The following is a 20948-nucleotide window of genomic DNA, read 5'->3' as shown; positions in this document are numbered from 1 at the left end:
TTAACTGTGTGTGTGTGTGTGTGTGTGTGTGTGTGTGTGTGTGTGTATATATATATTAACTGTGTATGTGTATGTGTATGCATATATATTAACTGTGTGTGTGTATTTATATATATTAACTGTGTGTGTATGCATATATATTAACTGTGTGTGTGTATTTATATATGTTAACTGTGTGTGTGTGTATTTATATATATTAACTGTGTGTGTGTGTATTTATATATATTAAATGTGTGTTGCTGCGTGGCTTGGTTGACCGTGGTGGAGTCGTAGCCTTAGTGACGAGGTGCAGCAGAGAGGAGAACAAGTCATCCTTGCACACAGTCTCATTTTCTTCTCCTCTCTCCCCCCGTCTGGTAAATAATGAATGGCTGAAGTTAAGAGGAAACACTAACCCATTTCTCCCTCGTTCCTGTGTGCATCTCTGCGGAGAAGTCACAGCGGCATTAAAGTAAGACGAGGAAGGATTTTCTCTGCGGACTCGTTGGCAGAAAAGAGAAAAACTAACACACTCTTAAAAGAAGTGGATGCAGCTGAGTCCACATGTTGTTCTTTAAGAGGCCTTTTATAATGCTGCAGGGATGCAGGCCACTACTGCGTGTGTGTGTATGTGTGTGTGTGGCTTCACTGCCAGAACAATTAGCTGATTAACAAATGAATCGATCAGTCCAGGAAACGTGAAAATTTCACTGGATGCAGCTTCTCAAATGTAATGATTTGTGTTGGTGTGTGTTTGGGTTTGACTAACAGCAGAGTGCTCTAATAAGCCATCTGTTACAGCACCTACCTGTCAATCAAAGCATCCACGCTCCTAATTCTTTATAACTTAAGGTCTTGATATCATTTGAACAGGTGAGTTGTATATAAATTCACCCTCAGTACAGTTGTCATGAACGGGGAAATTAGCTACAGAGTCCAAAACAGTTTTTGGTACCAGGCTGTAAACATGTTTATTTCTGCTGTGAAGTTGGACATTTGAACATGGGGACTTATGGAGACTGACTCACTTCTGGAGCCAGCCTCGAGTGGACGTCTGAGGAACTGCAGGTTTGACGCTTCCACATTGACTTCAGTGTTGCTAACTTTGCGACTTAGCGACTTTGTCACTATATTTTGTGACTTTTCAGCTTTTTTTTTTAAAGTGACTCGCGACAAAGCACGTATCATCTTCTCAGCTGCAGTCAGAGCAAATGCAAATGAATCGCACATGCACGATTTCTTCTTCTTGGCTAATACCAGAAGAAAGTTCATTTTGTAGTTCTCAACATATTTACAGTGTTTTTCCTCACTTGTCTCTCGCACAATGTTGTTCTCCCTCCTACAGCGTCCATTATAATTACATGCATATGGCCAATTATGCAAATTATGACTTATGACTTCTAGCTACTTTCCTTACTGAGGAGTTTTCTCACTGTTTGACTTCACTTCACAGACATGGAGGCTGTAGCTTGGCAAAGACACATCAGTGTACTAACACGAGATAAAAGACGTCATATGTCGACATGATGCGTTATTTTAGTGTTAGATGAGTGTTATTTTAGTGTTAGACAAATGTAGGAATGGGGCGAACCGTTTTAAACATGAAGATTTCTTATAAAAGCTTAACTGAGTACCATTATTTATTAGTGTATGATTTTATTCAAACCCTCGGCTTGTATTTTTTCATGAGCCTGATAAAACACTGATTATGCCAGGTTTACCTCTCGTTCATGAGCGACCATCAAAAGAAGCTGAAGTCTCTTTTTGTCTCTTAACTCAGAGGATTTTATCTCCTCCAGCAGTCTCTCTCTCCCTCTCTTTCTATTTTTAGCAGCTTTATGATACGAGCTCATTCCATGTCTGCCAGAACAGAGCTGAACCGGGTCCTCCCTCACCGCCGCTTCCTGTCGCTCTCTCTTATTGTTATTTCTTGTTCTCATTCATGCGGGATCGCAGTCAATAGTTGGATCCAGCTCACGAGAGCCTGCGGTCCAGTTTGGATCCTTTTATTCAATCCAGCTATTGTTGCATGAGCCAGCTCAGCGTCTATCCATCACCCTGACTGCTGTGTGTGTGTGTGTGTGTGTGTACAATACACACAAAAAGAATTTAATCAAGTGCAGGATTGAGCACGTACACAATTTCCCCTCCAGCATTCAGGATTAAACTTCCCACGCTAACTCTGAGGTATTACTCCACTTCCAGCCGTCACGGTGGGACCTGCAGTGGTCTCCAGGGACCGCCATGGCGCGGTCACCAACGGAGGCAGCAGAAGACAGCCGAGCACGCTCGCAGGCTTGGCTGCTTGTGCTGTATGAAGACATTTAATAGGGCCGTCCTGATAGCAGAGCGGTTTAGCCTCACAGTTTAGGGACACAGCGTCCCCGGTTTGATTCTGGAGGGACCTCTGTTGAATGTCACACCCTTTTCTCTCTATCCTGAAATGAATGAAAGTCTGTGTCGCTATTGATGTTACATAATTGTCTGTGTAAAAAAAAAAAAAAACTTTATGGATATATTTATGGATATGTATTTGTTGTTTATTTTTGGGATAAAAAAGTTATGTAAACATACTGTCATTTAAAATGTTCCCCAAAATATATCATTAATATTTAAACTGTATATTTAAAAGATTGACTTGGCTTGTTTAAAATTGATACAATTATTAATATTTAATATTTTTATAAAAATATAATTAAAATAATAATATATCATATTTTTACAGCAGTTTTTGGGAAGCATTTTTTGTCATTAGGGACAAATGTGTTTATTAAAGGACCTCTTAAGTAGCTAAATATCTTAGCTTGCTAGTCAGCTAGTGCTTTGCTAATAGTTGCTATATGTAGATCAGCTACAGAGCGACGTAGAAGAAACGCTACCTAACTGGCTAGTTAACAATTGATGTAGATTAATTAGCTGTCGAGCGTTTAGCTGTGCATAGTTACTTTTTGAGTTAGCTCATGTTAACATAACTAGATAACTAATGCAGTTACCTGAAGCACGTTCAGTCTGTTTGTGGGTGTCTGCGTGATAACTGTGCTGCAGAAACTTCTCAGTCAGCATGGCACTCTTCGTGGGGCCGTGGTGCCTGGTCCAGTTGATCTGATCCAGCTGATCAATGATTGATTGATCTGATTTGTCTCTGAGCACTGAACCGTTGTCTTTCCAGTTATAATGCTTACATCAGATCTATAATCAACCCTGTAGCTGTCTTGCGTGTCCACCTGCCTCAGCTCCGTCAGATTTGTCAGCATCTTCTGCCTGTTCATTGATTTTTGAATAAACCGCCTGTAACTCGGCTGTGCCTGCATCTGGATCCTTTACATTTACATTTAGTCATTTAGCAGACGCTTTTATCTAAAGCGACTTACAGAGAAGGGAAAAATCAAGGTACAGCGCGATAAGAAAGCATTAGTGCAACAATAAGTGCTATGACAATTCTTAAAGGGTTAGCTTTCTCATGTCCAGTTGTAGGTTGTGCAAGGAGAGAAGGTAATCTCTGAAGAGCTGGAGGACTTTTAAAGCTAGAGAGGGACTGCTCTGGTAACAGACTAGATGTAAAGAAAGCATTGTGGAGAATGCAGGCATTCTTTCTCCTGCTAAAGCTGTTAAACCGTCTTCCAGCATCCTGCTGCTGCAAACCTTTTTTTTATTTTATGATTGTATTGCTGCAGCTAATGTGGAATAAAAGCAAAAAGCGCCTCCACAGCGGTTAGCATGTTTTATTACTCTGAGTACTTTGTCTAATTTACAGTGTTTGACGGACTGCTGCTTGGCAGCTGCAGAGGAGTGTTTGGATGTGTTTCAGTGTGCTGAGCTGGTTTTGGCTTCGTGCAGCTGTACTGCTGCTAATTATATAAATTCTTTTTTACATCGCAGCCTGCAGAGTAAGATGAATTAACAGAGCTTTTGATTCTCATCTTTGCCATAATGAGTCTAACGGGAAAAAGACGGACACTCACACCTGGCCTTCATTACAGCTCTGTATGCATACAGCCAGCATGCAACTTTGGATTTAAGTAACTTTAGAGGAGATGCATCTGTTAAACACAGGAAAACAAACATGAGCAGGGTGCAGAGAACTGGATTAACCTGTTTTCATTCTTTTCCTTGATTCTTTCTGTATTCAAGCCTGCAACAAATTATTCTTTTAGGTCACTTGGGAGCAGAGACAACACTGATTTATCATCATCATGGTGAAGTTCTTAGAAAGCAGTTGCTTATTTACACACCCTTACAGAGTTGTATTTGTTTCCATGTGGCAAATGTCCAATATTCACCTTCTCTTAGCTCTGTTTTTGGTCTCCACCAACTCCTGAGGAATCTAAGTAGATAGAGCGTTTTATATTTTTGCCCCTAAATTCCACCAGGCACGGCTCTGTGGCGTTGTGGCCAGGAGGATCTTTTGGTCCGTTTTTTCCACATAGCTTCATGTTCCACCACAAGTGTTTCAAAATGTTTTGCCTGACAGATTTTGTTAATTTGCTCAGATTTGGTGAACTTTTATTGGTTTATGCTAAATAGGCTATGTAGTCAAATTGCTTCCTTTTTGTTTTGTTATCTATGCAGACATCCCAAGTTCCAAAAAGTCATTTCAGGGAGATGGGGGGGGGGGGGGGGGGCGGGATGAACTTGGCATACCTCGACATGTCGTTTGCAATCATTAAGTCCGCCGTGGGAAATGCTGAAATCACTGTTGCACACAGTGCACCTTGCCATGGTGTCATCATTCCTCACTTTAACAAGACAAGGATATACTTTCGTATACTCTGCTGTAAAATGAGTATTTGTATTTTTTTTTTTTTACTGGAGGATTCGCCCTCTGCCATTTCGCGAGCTGCATTGATTGAAGGAGTGAACACAGAATTTTTAAACCTGTGGTGATAAATAATAAGTCGGAGAGAGTACATCGAAGTCCCTCCCACAACGAAAGCTTATTGGTGTATTTTGCTGACCAAACCAATCGGCGCGCTCTCTCTCGCAACCAGTCGCCCTGAACACGAGAACACGCTGAACAGAGTTTTCGCTTGAATGCATGCACGGGTGCTTCATGTAGCTCATTGTATCTCAGTCTCACGCGCTCACCCCCCTCCCCTCCTCTCGCCTATGCCTGCGCAATGTAACTGAAAGTAATCCGAGCATGATGCGCGAGGTACTATCTTTTCTTTATGCTCGCACTCGCGTTTTTTTTAATCTCTCTCGCGTAATCCAAAATCCGGGATGTTTTACCTAGCTCGCGGGCATCAGGGAGCCACTGTCAATATCAGGGAGACTCCCGGAACTTCCGGGAGACTTGGGATGTCTGTCTATGTGACATGTAGTCACGTCCTAAATTAGCTAATGTTAGCAAAAGGCTAGCTAGCTAATTAAACCACATCAATTGTTAGCTAGCTAGTTAGCGTTTTTGCAACAGAGAAACATGCTAGTTAGAATTTCAATTAATCATTCGCAAGCTACGTCTGACAGCTACTGTTAGCAAAGCACTAGCTGCCTAGCAACTACTTCACATCAGTAGTACTTAGTTAACATTAGCTAACTTAAGATGCCACTATATACAGTATATGTCACTTTTTCTTTTTATCACAGACCAGTTAGCATGTAGCATAGCAAAACTATGTACTAACCTGCTCTACTGTGATTGGAGCACAGAGTGAAAAGTGACGGGACTTAGAAAGGATTGATTATAGATTTAAATTCAGATTTCCATATTTTTCTGAGTACTTTCTGGGGATTTCTTATTTATTTCCTTCAAAGTTCATTCTTAATCTGTGAAACAAAACAAGCTCACCTCAGCCTTCATTCATTAGAAAGTGGCTGTGAGCTTATGTTATGTTGACTGATGATTATTTCCACACCTGCAGCTCGTCTGAAACCTCTGCAAAGCGGTAAAGTGTGTATTCTCTGCTCCACTGATCTGTGTTGTGTTTGCTGGTTTATCTGAATGTGACCCGTTACACAAACAAGTCACGCTCCTCTCTAATGGGCTCCTCTGTCATTCCCGTACGCCGCCAAAACACTTTCTCACCACATTCACACACAGCCGCTTCCTGTCGGACGATTACAGTGATGAATGAGCGAGCGAGAGCGCCGCGTGACTGACGGCAGCTCTGCATGAACCACAAACCATCTGCAGTAAAAAAAAACAGACTGATAGACTCCTTGACGATACAGTGAGCGTGATGGAGGAGAGTGACATCAGCTGAGGAAACATCCAAATAAAAAGTCCTCAGAGAGAAAGAATCTGGAGGTGATCGTGACCCACAATTCTTTGCAGTAAATTCCTTGTGGGCCACATTTGATATTGAGTTTGAGAGCTAAGCAGGCAGAAATCATCATCCCTCTCTTTCTGGTCATATTCGTTTCCTCTCTTGTTCTTTTGGCTTCTCTCTACATTCATCATGCTGTTTGTCTGTTTCTTCAGGCCAGTTTCTAACATGAAAAACATTGTGGAAATACAGCCGGCCTCAGGGAGTCTCAAACTTTTCAAGCAATAAGATGTCACTTTTCTCTCACAACTTAATGTCCTCCGGCTGCTCCGCCTCAACTCTCTGTGATTTACAGAGTTTCCTGATGGACAGTGAAGTAAACTGCTGCCAACTGTAGCTGCTGTTAGATAATGTTAGCTCAGTTTGTTAGCCAGGCTGCCTGGACTTTGAACTCAGGGCTCCAGGGTAGGATTAGTGTTTGTAGAGCAGTAGAGGAGGATTTCAGGCCCGGAGCGTGAGGGAATGCTGACAGGGAGCAGAGCTGGTTGTGCCAGAACCGGAGCTGGGCGAGCTTGCAATGTAGCCAGGCTCAGTAGCCTCTGTGGACAGAGGAGAAGAGACTGAAGAGGACGGTGATGGAGGAAGCTAAGAAGAGAAAAGGAGAGAGTGAGCGAGCAAGAAGCCATCAAACTGACTTTTAGTGTTTGGTGAGAGCTTGGTGAAATAAAAGGCTGAAAGACAGACGCCGAGCTGGGCTGACTGCTGCTGGACTAGTCAGTAATATCAGCTGCTGCTGTGTCTGCTGTTGTTGACCTTGTTGATGTTTGGCTGTTAGCAAAGTTGTCGACTCACTAGTTTTTGATCATGAGTAATGTAATCAGAACAAATACTCGAGTACAGCTGTCCATATTTACCACAGTGAGATTACACAAGGAAACTGGAGGAGACAAATACAAATTTTATGTTTCTCCAAATTTTTTCAACGTCTAACTTGTCCAGGATCATCGAACATGAACATACTGTGTCGGGATACTACTCTTTATATTCTCTCTTTACTTCCTTTTTCATTCTTCCTTTATCATTATTAACTATTTTGTTGCTTTCCTTTTTATTCAGCTCATCTTTAGTTTTCAGTCTTTATTTAAACATGGTTTCTTTCTTTCTCTTCCCCTCTCCTGCAGTTTTTCTTCTTCTCTCTCTCCCTCTTTTCATCCCCTCGTCTCTTCTCGTCTTTTTCTTTCTCTGTTGTCTTTCTTTCTCTCTCACACATTAAACTTGCTTAATTAACATGGATATAATTCAAATAAATATTGCCAAAGTGAGGTGTGCAGTGTACATATGTGCATACAGTACACAGCAATACATCACATACTGTGTCTTTGCTTGCTTTTAATATTACATAATCATTGCTCTTCCTCGTGCCCCCCCCTCTCTGCTCAGATTTACAGTGTGATGTTTCCTCTTTCATTCCTCCCCTCCAGTCAGACAGTCGTGGCCCGGCTGAAATGAAGACATTACTCAGCCGAAACAGCATCTCTCTGTGAGAAACGCTAAATAACCCAGATGCTCTCCTTCTGCTCGGCTCTTGAATATTTGAACAGACCTGACATACATTCGGCCGGCTCGTAAACATAATGTTGAATTTGTTCTGTCTGCGGCTGCTCTGGGGGAGGAGCTTTTATCGATGCTGAAATCCACTTTATGTTCGGACTAAATTTATCACGAGAGCTTTGAAGTCTGAATCAAAAATAGATTTTCAGTGCCACTCTGTGCCCAACGCTGAGAGAACAGAAAACAAAAGTGTATCATAGAAATCTTTATTTTCTATTTTAGGGAAGCAGATCCAACCAATTAAGAGATAACAGATAAATGAACTAACAAAATGCCAACACTTGCAGCTGCTGTCTGGTTTGTCAATTAATTATCAGAAATGAGGTTGATGCATTGAGGTTTAAATCAACATCACTTATATATCAGTATTTGTTGTTTCTCAGTTTCCTCCGTCAACGTCCTCTTCGGCCAACCACTAAAAGTCAGTCCCAGATTTACTCTTGTCTGGCGGCTTCTTGCTCGCTCACTCTTTCCTTTTCTATTCTTACCTTCCTCCGTCAACACCCTCTTCGGTCTCTTCTTCTCTGCCATTATGTTAATAGAGGCTGCTGAGCCTGGTTACCACCTGGCCCACTCACCCAGCTCCGGTTCTGGCACAACACTGGCTCTACCACCCGTCAACATTCCCCCCTCACCGTGGATCTGAAAACCTCCTCTTCTTCCCGGCGGTCCAAAACACCCGTGGTACAAACATTAACACTCCCCCGGTGCTTTGAGCTCACAGTCCGGGCAGCCTGGCTAACAAACTGAGCTAACATTAGCTAACAGCAGCTACAGTTGCCAAGCAGGTCACTTTACTGTCCATCAGGACACTCTGTAAAAAGGTGGGCTGACTGCTGTTGGACTAGTCAGTGATATTAGCTGCTGCTATGTCTGCTGTTGTTGACCTTGTTGATGTTTGGCTGTTAGCACAGTTGTCGACTCGCTAGTTTTTGATCATAAGTAATGTAATCAGAACAAATACTCGAGTACAGCTGTCCATATTTACCACAGTGAGATTACACAAGGAAACTGGAGGAGACAAATCACAAAAGTACAGATTTATATCAGATGTTGATTAGAACATCATGTACTTCTTTTGAAATGTTTTAAGTGATCTCACATTTGGCTGACTGACATCTTCTTGTGTCTCTACGATGATTCATTAGTTGTTTTGTGACTGTGTGGTCTTCCTGTTAGGCAGTAGCCAATCCCCTGCAGCCTCTGCTTGCTAATTTCTCTTCTCATTAGCATATGCATCCTCAAATCTGCATATGGAGCTCTCAGGAGAACACTGCAGTGCTCTCATGGGGGCCGCACACATCACATCATAACAAACATCAGCTCTTAGATAACCAGCAAAGTGTTCAGCAAGCTGGGGGGGATTGTGGGTAGGTGATCTGATGTGCTGATGCACAACGAGCAACCTTCTTCTGTACTTTAAAGCCGCGTCACCCAATCACTGGTGCTGCAAACCACAAACCAGCCTTTAGAAGTGGCACATGTGCTTCACGGACTGTATTTCATAAACAAATCTTAGAGGACACCGGTGGCATCTGTTACATAACGGCTGCTTCCACTACGAGGCAAATGTGTTTGCCTGTAATTGAGCTACACCCACTGTACTGTACTGCTGTTGTCTGAGTGGAGTCAAAGCTGCACAGGTCTCCATTTTACTGCCAAACAACCATGTTTTCTAACTAATTAAGATGATGTATGTTTTCACTATTCAGATAGGAAAATGTAAAACACAACTGAAATAAAGAATCAAAACTGTGCAGACAAATACAAGGCCTGCCCACCTTCAACTGATCGCGTTGATCTGATAAGGATTATTCAAACTGTTGTTTGTTGTTCCAAACTATAAATATAAAACATTTGTACTACTTACATTTGCATATTGAGATATTGACTGCAACCACTTCAGCTCCAGCAACTTCCTCGGCCGCCATTTCCACAATCCCCTTCTGCTACATAGCCAAAGTGGTGACCACTGAGGGCAAGAAGTGTGAGTCTATGTGTGGAAGCATGCGAATTAGGGCACGCCGTTGGATTAGCCTAGCATGATTCCACACCATGGATGTAACAGCTGTTTCAACTGTTGTAAAAACAGCTAAGACGATTGGAGAACCTGGTCGGCATGATAAAGAATACAAATATCATCATCTTATACAATAAGCAAGCTAACAAGCTACATATATGCAGGAGCAGCCTCTAAAATATTGACAGCTAAACAGAAGAAACAGCTTTAGAAAAGTTTATTGTACTGTATGTGGAGCAGTCAGTTTAGACTAAAGAATGGACCAGAAAGTTCAAATACATTTCATAAACCCATAAGGTTTGACGAGAGGTTACATTTACAAAATTATAATAATTAACTCTAATCCATGGCTGCTGAATATAATGCTGACCAGCGTTTAAAAAGCCTCTTAAGAAAAAACAAATGACTCTACAGGAATCAAACTGAAGTGGTTTCACTGCTAAAGGTGAATAAACATTTTGATTAACTGGACTTTCACAGCAAGTGTTCAGAGTCTTATAAAGTCACCAAGTTTCATACTCAGGTAAAGCTGAGAAGGTTATAGCTGATGTTATGATATAATGTTATTCAGACATGTTACCTCACACTTTCATTTACAGTGATCTCACATTATATTTTTACAGTCTCCTGGTTTCACCAAGCTGTGTGATGTCTGACGATGATTTAGCCTCTGAGGGGAATGATCGATGTTTCTGGTCTTCCTGTTTCGCCAGCAGATATCCAAAAAAATTAGCTTGAGTATTCAGTCTTGAACCAAGTCCCTGAGGCACTCTGGGCTTATGAGGAGCCCTTATGAGTCCTGGAAATTCTCTCCAAGAGTTGGGCCAGAGATGGTAAATTAGGCCATCAGAATAGACTAATATGGCACCCAGATGTGCATTAAATGGCAATCACAAAATTCAAATATAGAAGAACTGAAGTGAAAAGTACTGGCACAAAGGAGTGGGCTTAACATGGGCATAAGGGCAGTCTCTAGTATAAAGACGGCTGAACCCCTTTGGGTCCAGTTTGGCTCTGGAGACAACTCAGGTTTATTTTGTTGTAGAAGAATAAATTCTGTTGCCTAAACTTTGTTCATGCTAAGTTCAGTTCAGTATTTTTTGTATCTTTGCATATTTTTTTGACCCTTTAAGACTTCCGTAGCTCTTCACTTTTGCTGCAGTTACATGTTGGAAAAAACGATCTGGCCCAGACTCCGACTTCTTATCGACATGAGGAAAGACTTCCTCTGCAGCTTAATACAGGAGGATGATGATCTCAAGAAACAGATCTCTGCATAAGTCTGCAGATAATTTAAAAAAAAAAAGACAATAATCATTGTCGATTCAGACCTTTGTGATTCGTGATCGCATTTTTATGGAAACCTTAAGCAGTCATGCATTCAAGTTCTCGTGATCTCAAGATAACAAAACATTTTACCAAGATAACAACATAATTAATTTGATCTGATCTCAAAAAACAAAAAGATCAGGTGGAGCAGGGGACCCTAAATTTTGATTAGAGAGATAATGGAGGATGTCCAGAGGAACGTAAAAGGTTTCCTGTTTTGGAAACGTATATTCAGGCTGTATCTTTCTATCTTGAACAAGGTCTTCTGTGGTCTCCTCAGCCCCACTGAAGTCTGTTGTGTGCATTTGACTGTTTGTCCTACCTGTCATTGGTCAATACTTCTCAAACTACAAATGCAAATCACAATCTTGTAAATCTGAATTCATATTAAAATATCATAGAGTTCATAGAGGTTAATATAACAGCTGTTCAGCCGAGTAGATCTGAACTATCTTCTCACTCCACAGTGAATGACAGGAGAGAGCCATTCAGAAGCTTCACTCATGTGTTAATCTGTGCATGTGTCACAGTGGATGGCCACTCCGCGAGGTGAACAAGGCTCCATATGCGAGCGCTGGCTGCCGAGGAGACAGAAGGACCGACTAATTGGGTCAGCAGAAATTAGGCTGAATGTGGGAAATGAGTCAGGCCACTCAACTTGGTGTCAGTCGGTCAAAGCACTCACCACACTGAGCGTTACGACGTGTAGCACTGCCAGCTGGTTACTGCAGCGCCAACTGATTAGAGTGTTTCAAAACCTCCGACTGACAGCCAAAGACTTTACATAATGATGGATCTGAGTGAGTGACAGTGTTCCTAATGTGTTACAAAAAGTTTCTTTTCACTTGAGGAAAGCAGTAGGACATCTGCCAGGAGAGCTCCTTGGCTCCATCTTGTGGGTCAGCACTTTGCCCTAACATAGATGCCAAAATCTGGAGTTTTACAGTCATCCAGAGTCAACATTGTTATGTGGCGATTCAGGTTCAGGGTTCATGTGTGCTGCCCCCCCATGTTTGCTGATTTGGTTCCAGCTCACAGTTGTTGGACTCAGTGAACCTTATTTTCGCCCGTCTCGCCATTCTCCTCTTGTCTTTGTACATTTATGAGTCATACAGCGTCAGAACAGGTTTGAATTTTTCACTTGGGTTGAAACATTTAAACTCTACTTGATTCGTCTTTGCTTTGGTTTGCTCCCGAAGGTCCAGGTCAACAGTCAGGAGCAGCCGAAGACAGAGCCGAACACTTCAGAAAGCTGTAAGTGTCGATGAACCGATCCAAGGGAAGAGAGCAAAGATCAGACAGACTTTTAAGATGACAGGAGTTCTCTACGGCGGGCAGGTTTGTGATGTGAGGGATGGAAAGAACAAACCTGCAGCATCAGTCCTGCTTCACAAAGACCATCCCCCCTTCCAGCTCTGTTAGCAACGGCTGCCAGGAGCGAGCAAAGATTAAATATTAATGACAAAGTGGAACTCGAACAAAGACAGAAAACCAGAATATTGCTGTTTGAAAGTTTGAAAAAATCAGTCCAACTTTTCAGCCAGAAGTGTGTAAAATAATGGGACCATAGATCCAGCTCCAACAAACTTCAGCTGCTGATGAAGACAATGTGATGTGGTCAAAAGTTACAGATTGTCTGATCCAAAGTTTTGGGAAGAAACCAGTGAAATGGATGCATGTATTGATGTGTTTGTGTGTTAAAACCAAAAGGTATTTGAGCACAGAGGAGTGTGTATGTGTGTGTGAGTATGGGAAACAAGTGTCAATACGGTTGTTGTTTGTGCACTTGTCAGTGAATGTCACAGATTCTGTCATGTGGACGTCATCCTATTTTAAGAGCTGAGTTGATGAGCTGTCACCCAGCTGGTTTCTGTCCTTATTAGCAACAAAATGGACAGAATCACCCCAAAAGCAGCAAGACATAATAGGATTTAGCTGAATGTTCCTGTGAGCGGAAAGCAGGCTGAGCACTCATTTAGCTGACAGATAAGTGACATGTGACAAAGTTTCCAGGCTGGACTCACCTCCAGGATGCTGCTTTCACAGGTGAATCTTTACCAACTGAGTCAGGACACCCAGCAGCTATTTTCAACCTGTAAAATGATTGAATAGACAAAGATGTCAAAACGTTCAACCCAAACACACGATGAACACCCGAAGGAGATGAAAACAACGGGTCATTTTCAGACTCCATGTCAGTCAGTCAGTTTAAATATAGTGAGGATTGTTTATTTTTATATAATATGATGCTGAAATAAGAGCAACAGGAGTTTAAAGCAACAAAAACTGCATTTTTAACGGAAACAAGCACACTTACATTTTCTTTAGAAACCATAGTGTGCAGCTCTACAGTCCATGAGCTCACCTGGTAAAGGGTGCACCATAGAAGTCCTTAGTACAACAGTCTGGATTTGATTCCAGCCTGCGGCCCTTTACTTGACATCATCTCTCTCTTCCCTTATCCACCTAATTGGTGGTGCTGCAGCCTATCCCAACTTCCCAAACTTTCTTGCTGTGAAGGACAAACGAAGGGTCGAGATGTGTTAAGGTTCCATTAACTTGCATCAATTATTTGAGGACAATGACTTTTTTTATAGCTCTTAGAAAACATCCAGTGTGTTTGTGAACACGTAGCTCAGCTTCTATAGAGACCACTTACAGTATAAAGAATGGACGCGTATGCGTGACGTTACTCACGGGTTGTTTTGAAGTTCAGATTGTAGTAGCACTAGCACTGGCACTCATGTCTCCTCTGCCTCCTGGCTGATCTAGAAATCGGCAAAGATGTGCATGATGAAGCCTGGGTGCTCAATGAAGTCATCCATAATGGCACGCACAATTCACACAATGAAAAAGTTACTGGAGACGATTACCTGTTTGACGTCATTGGGCTCGGTCTCTGTAGAAAACATAATGATATGTAATGTTGAGTTATACGCTGAAGTACTTCTCACTGTACTCGATGCCCTGCACGGCATTTCTGATTCATTACAGTTCATCCCATGATAACATGAAGGGGCTGTAGTTGCTGACATTAATATGAAGTGATTGTTGGTTAATGGAGGTTCATTGTAGTCAGTCGTGTCTCATTAGCATCATCTGCTCAGATTCTTGTTTTGATTTCTACACAAATACAGTCAGCTGTGTACTCCTTCTACTCTACCCATTCCAAGGATTTAGGAAACTATGGCGGCCTAAAGCCAGTACCAGGTTTACTATTGTCTCCTTCTTCTCAGGTTCCTTCATCAACGTCCTCTTAGATCTTTTGCCTCTGCCATGCTATGTTTGCCTCCTCAACCAGTTCTGGTGGTTATTACAGTGTCGCTCCTGTTTCCCTCTTCTTTCCCTAGCCGAGCTAACAAGCTGAGCTAACATTAGCTAACAGCAGCTACAGCTGCCACTGTGTTTAAATGGTTTGCTGTCAAAGTGGGTGGGGTTAGACTTTAATGGTGATTGGGTGATTGCTTTGAGTGTTGGATGAAAAGTTAGTAGCACTGGGGGAGTGTTGATGTTGCTAACACAGGAGCTTCGGACCACTAGGAGTAGGAGGTTTTCAGGTCAGTGAGAGATGGGCAACAGAACTAGACCAGTGCAAGCAGGCAGCAGGCTAGGCTAATACGGCAACTAATTGCATAGCTAACTTAACTAATAGCTGCTACTGGCAGCAGTTAGCAGTTACTTTAGCCACAAGTAAAATGTCTAAATGTCCATCAGTAAACTCTGTAACTCTACCTGAAAACCTCCTCTTCTTCCATGGTCCAAAACGCCTGTGGTACTCTGGTTCACCGGTGCTCTGTGTTCACAGTCCGAGTAGCCCGGCTAACAAACTGAGCTAACATTAGCTAACAGCAGCTACAGTTGTCAGCAGTTTACTTCACTGTCCATCATAAACTCTGTAAATCACAGAGAGTTGAGGCGGAGCAGCCGGAGGACATCAGAGGGAAAAGCAGAAAACATTTTCTCCATAAAATATGATCCAGTTTCACCAGAATCAGTCAAATAGTTGGTGGTGTGAGACTTAGTGCCGTAAAGCGTTACGTACTTCTCCTGACCCGGAGAACAGACGTATGAAGGAAGTGTTTGGAATTTGGCATTTTCAAAACTTCTCCTCTCAGCAATGGTGACGCATGTTATATCATGTTCTAGAAGGCTGGTGTGTTCTCGGACTCATTGTGTGCTTCAGAAACACACACTGGTGCTCACATTACTTTTAATCAAAGCGTTCTCTGCTTGTCAAAGTTAATTTAATTAAAAGTGTTAATCTTCCAGGTTATGCCTGCAGGTATGGTAGCCGTAGAGATTTGAGATGATTGACGAGCCCTCTCGATCTTCCCCTCCTCATATCGTCTCCTCCAGCTGAGAACGGGCTTTGTTTGCTTTGGCTCGGGAAGCTCTCTGGATGAGCAGGAAGTGTGGATGAAAGGAGGAAGTTTTTTAGGAGGCAAAGATTGTCGGTTGGGTAAATTATGGATGGACAGCAAGGTGGGCGACTCGCCTCCCTTCCCGTCTTTAACTCAAAGATCCACCCAACTTGCCATCTATCGGGACCATTATCATTTTAACCAAGAATAACACTTAAATCGGCCGTTGGACGGCTGGCTGCCTGCCTAGCTGGGATTTCTGTCATTCCCAATGTAATTAGTGTGTAAGGGGAGCCAGGAGAGAGTGGCGCCAGACTGAGGCTGAATAATACAGGGGGAGGTGTAGGAGCACTGATGGATAATTTAACACAGATCTCCAGAAGGCAGCTACACTGAATGCATTGCAGAGAGAATTTGACATGTGAATGTGAAGTTAAGTCAAGTGAAGAAGTTTAGACAGACTGACAGATTTCTATAATAATAAATCTTTTCTCTCTCTTTCCCCTTCAGGTAATTTTCCGTAAAATCAGTGAGGTGAAGAAGGAGGAAGAGGAGCGGCAGCGGGCGAAGAACGAGGTCCAGCTCACCATCCCACAGGACCATCCCGTCCGGAAGCTCTTCCAGAAGTTCAAGCAGCAGAAGGAGCTCCGCAACCAGGGAGCCGCAGCTGCGTCTCAGCTGGACCTGGAGAAGAACCAGCTGCAGGTGGAGCAGCACCACCACCAGCACCTGCACCCCCACAGCCTCCAGCTGGGCCACTCCAGCCTGCAGCACTCTCTGCCGCTCAGCCTGCAGCGGCCGCCCTCCTCCTTGCAGAACGGTGCTCCACCCAGCAGTAGCGTGCTGACCGTGTCTCAGGTCACGCCCATGCAGAGCTCGCTGGCGTACAGCCATCCCGGTGAGCCTCCCGTCAAACAGAACAACTGTGATATCATGGAACTGCAGCCCAGCTCTGTTGGAGGAGGAGGTGGTGAGCAGACTGTCAGGCTCAAAGTCAGCACCAGCCCAGCGCTGGGGAAGCCGGCCGTCAAGGCCAGCGGCTGGATGCGCCTGAAAAACAACATGGCTCCAGTGGAGGCCAGAAAGGAGGGGCTGAACAACAACGTCAAGGCTGTTTCCGTAGAGATGCTCTCTCAGGAGGGCAAAGGTCAGGAAGCAGGAAGGAGCGGGGACGTAGAGGAGGGCGGGGTGTCCAGCAACAATCCGCTCCGCAAGACAGACTCCTGCGACAGCGGCATCACCAAGAGTGAGCTGCGGATTGACCGGGCGGGGGAGGCGCGGACCCCCGCTGCAGTCACCCCGCTCCTCCACAGCCCTCTCCCCGGAGGAGCGGGGTCTCCTCACGCTTTCTGTCCCATCCCCGAGCAGGCCCTGCAAGCCGTCCTGCATGAGACCCGGCTGGAGCTCCGGGGGGACATCCAGACTCTGGGAGGCCGTCTGGGCGCCCTTGAGAGTCAGGTAGCCGAAATTATCAAACTGCTGTCGGACAAGAAGCGGCCGTCCACAGGGGCGACGTCTGCCTCCACCACACCCAAAACCAAAATACAGCGGCAGGACATTTTCACCGTCTCCAGGCCTGTTTCTCCGGACTCAGAGAAGGACGAGGGGCTCTGAAGAGAGCTCAACCAGTGGTGTATAGAGTGTACCGGAAAATACAGTGATCACCCTCGAGGTGTTCCATCCAGCTACGCCACTGGTCTCAACTGTCCGAGATTTAAAAATAAACTGGCTTCTTTAACATTTGCACAGTGACTTTTATCTCCAGGTCATGACAGAGTCCAGACTCCACAGTGACCTGGATCCGTTTTTTGTGATTGTACATACCTCTCTATGCATGTCCAGCTGGATTCTGGCCTGCCAAAGAAACTACTGAACGTACTTATTGCCTGTATATTATGCAGTTGACTGCATGCAAATCAAATTTAAAGAGAACAGACGTTTTATTGAGCTACAGTGTACATATGAATATTTTTCAGTGATAATTTACTATGTGGACATTCAGGGTTTGCATACTGGTAGCACTATAAACACTGAATAACAAAAGGGTTTTACTGGCAGAGGGACTGTGCATGGATTATTTATAAATAGAGAAATCGAAAAGGGATGGAGGTTTTTTTGTTGTTTCTTTGCCTGTGAGATGAAGTTCGACTCTCACGTCGCCCTCGATGAACACAGTCTCAAATGTGACGCAGCAGCATCCCTCGACACGGAGGATTTTTCTGGTATGTTTTTATATATCGATTGATTTAGCTTCTTATAATAATTTCTATTTTTGATTACGGAAATGTCCTTGGCCTCTGTCTGATGTCTGGTGAATGGGTATATTTTGTTAGAACCCTCTTGTGTCTATGCATCGCTCGGGTACGCCGCTAGAATATTCTGAATATTAGACGTTTTGTTATGAAGTCTGTGAATGAAGGAAGTTTTCTTTGTTCCATTCCTCTGCATGAATCAGGGATGGCAGAATGCACTTTGGGTAAAGCTGGGATGACAAGAAGGCTTTGGGGAAATAACACAGAGTTTAGTTCACATAAAAGTCCACTCAGCACAGAGACATGTAATCCCACAGCCCCGGCACCACACACGGCAGTCTTAACCAGCGAGCGTCTCTCTGAAGCTCGCTCTGAATTCCATTAACCACAGCAGCTTCGCCGCAAAAAGCTCGAGTAATAAAAGATTGAATACTTTTTATGATATCGGTTTTCTAAATCTGCATGCAAAGGAGTAGTTTTATGCTCCAGAGTGCGTATGTAAATATATACCCTATATATGTGTGTGTGTGTGTGTGTGTGTGTGTGTGTGTCAGAGAGACACCTTTCATGCATTCAGTAGATGCAAAGTGTGACGGCATCTCTCTCGATTGGAACCCTGGCGGCCCGGGGTGACTTTCTCTTCACAGGAGGCAGACGAGTCGGTCGAGGTCGAAGTTTTTCAGGTCTTGTTCTTTCACCCTGCAGCTCTCATCCCTCGCTCTCATATTTCATAAGGCTAGAATAAGAACAACACGGCAGGACAGAGACGTACAGTAGCCATCATGGAAGCCTCAAATTGTTTTATTAGATGACCTCCAGTGTGAGTGAATGGACTGGTGGCAGAAAAACGAGCTGGTGTAACACGCCTTCTGGTGGCCAGATTGGAGGTTGTAATAACTTATGTTGGCAACAGAGGGAGATAAACAAAAAGTTGCCACGTCAGACTCAAACTAAGAATGTTGCTGGTTCATGGTCATGGTTTGTTGGACCTGGTTGATAAATTTGTGATGGAAACCCAAATTCACAACGGCCTTTCAACTGTAATTTAGGGTCTTGCTTTCACAACAGCATCATCTAAAAAGTCAGGAATCATTTAATTTCAGATTTCGATCATAAATAATTCAAGCACAAATCAAATCCTCTCTGCTCTGAGTCTGCCTGGAAGGAGACAGAGCTGAAAGAAACCCGTCAATATTATCTATAACAACACTCCCATTGGACAAAAAGCCCATTTGGCCCTTTATTCCAGAAATAAGCATCCGTTGCTGCGAGAAAGCTCATTCTGCTATCACCAACGTACATACATCACTTAACTGACATAACTTATTTTAAGCCAAACCATGATCTTTTCTAAACCTAGCAGAGTAGTTTTGTTGCCTTAACCAACCACAACCATTTCACTTCTTTAATCTATTGGTGTTTCGGAATGAACAATGGACATCCTCGTCTCGTGTTGTCATGTGTTGTCCACAAAAGTGACAAAAGTAGCTGCATGCAAAATAAAGAAAAAGAGACCAATCACTGCGTCACTGGCTCGTGGGATTGACAGTATAGGTGGATGGCGGTCGTCAAAGACCTCGAGTTATGATCGGTGCATCTGAAAAACATTTAATGAGATAAATGTGGAATTGGCATCAGTTTTAATGATCTCAGTTGAAAGTGAAGATGTGAAGAGTGTTTTTGTTTTTCATACTTGGATAAAACTAAAACTAAAAACTGAAATGTGAACATCTATTTTCCATCTTGGTCGTCATGATGTCATGATGTTCTGTACACTTTGTAATGCTAATTGGCATATAATCACACTCCATTTTCAGATGTGAGATTTCTGTCACATTTAGCTCATCAGCTTTTTCCTTTGAATTTTCATAAAGAATTCAGTTTAAATTGAGAACATTTTGTTTTCTGAACTAACCTCCTTCACATTCACACTGCCGTCGGCCTCTGAGCAGATCCCCTGTGACAATCAGGGGGCAAGTGCCTTGCTCAGGGCGCCCTCAGCAGCAGTTTCAGGCAGTCTGGCCACTAGAATGAATGCAGTTTAATTTATTAGAGGAATTCGATGATGGCTACCTGTGCAGAGCAGCACATTCCAGTATGCTTCATATCTGTTTTATCTCATTGACATGTCACTTACTTTGAATATCATGCAAAGCTATGCAACATTTGATTCTCTTATAGTCGTAAAGAGGTCGACTCTGATGGACCTTTATTGTTCCTTAGTATGTAGTGCCAATAGGCGAGGCAGGGTTAAGGTAATTATTACAGAATATATCTATTTGAAGGGTTGTTTGTTTGCATGTGTAGAAAGATGAAATACCAGTTGTTATATCCAGTTGTTAGACCCACTCTTCCCTTTGTTTTACGTAGCACCAACCAACAGGTCCAAATCTCACCCATCCAAGCCAATGAATGACCCAGAGTTTAGCTTCAGGTGTATTTTTGATTCTAATGCCAACATGCTCATTTGCTAAATGTCAGCCAGTTTCTACTCAAAGTTAACATGCTAACCTCCTCCATGTTGACCTCCTCAGACTGATTAACGAACTTGACCTGAAATATCCTAAAATGAACAGATTACAGTACTTTGGTGCCCTATAGCAACAAGCTAAAAAGGCTCAAACAAAAATACAGTTTCAGACATCTTTTAGTGAGTCAGTCAACTTCAGATAACTATGAATGAAAACTTTTCATGGACAGGAGTCATGTAGAGGTGAAGAATCATGATGTTTTTTGGGGGTATTCAGTCAGGAAAAACTACTGCTGCTCTTTATGACTAAATTAGCATTGGAAGAACTATTTTGGGGTCAGTTTGGATCTGGTCTAATTATCTTGAGTTCCTTTAGAATCAGATCTCGTTCTTGTTTTTGAAGTAATTCATGAACATAAAATGTTTTTCATTGGTCAGTTTTGGATTGGATCCCTGAAGACCTCTAGCAGACGACATCTGGTTCCTCTTACTGATAATAAATAGGTGTGCATGTCTTTACATGAGCCACCATCCAATTAGTACATAGCGATAGTTGATAGTTAATGTATAGACACCGTTACATGAAACTGGGATGTTTCAGTAGAGTTTGACAAAAGATTGTCTTCCCATCTTCTACATCTGACGTCAGGTTTTGGCTCCTGTTTTCAGTCCAGACCTCAGTGCAGTGCAGTCAGGGCTGGGATATGCAGATGGTAGTGT

At 43.0% G+C, this 20948-nt stretch overlaps 1 protein-coding gene across 1 annotated transcript in view; it reads left to right on the top strand.

Annotated features, from left to right (window-relative positions):
• Positions 1 to 19346, top strand: part of kcnh5b (potassium voltage-gated channel, subfamily H (eag-related), member 5b) — a 143118-nt gene extending 123772 nt beyond the window's left edge. Inside the window, exon 13 of the mRNA XM_027278707.1 lies at positions 16017 to 19346. Coding sequence (XP_027134508.1) covers positions 16017 to 17120 — 1104 coding nt within the window. The 3' untranslated portion in view covers positions 17121 to 19346. The remainder of the gene's footprint in view (positions 1 to 16016) is intronic.
• The last annotated feature ends 1602 nt before the right edge of the window (positions 19347 to 20948 follow it).

This window comes from Larimichthys crocea, chromosome V (genome assembly GCF_000972845.2).
Source record: "Larimichthys crocea isolate SSNF chromosome V, L_crocea_2.0, whole genome shotgun sequence".
Taxonomy (NCBI): Eukaryota; Metazoa; Chordata; class Actinopteri; family Sciaenidae; genus Larimichthys; species Larimichthys crocea.
The sequence above is the reverse complement of the archived record's forward strand: the minus strand, read 5'-3'. Positions and strand labels throughout refer to the sequence as shown.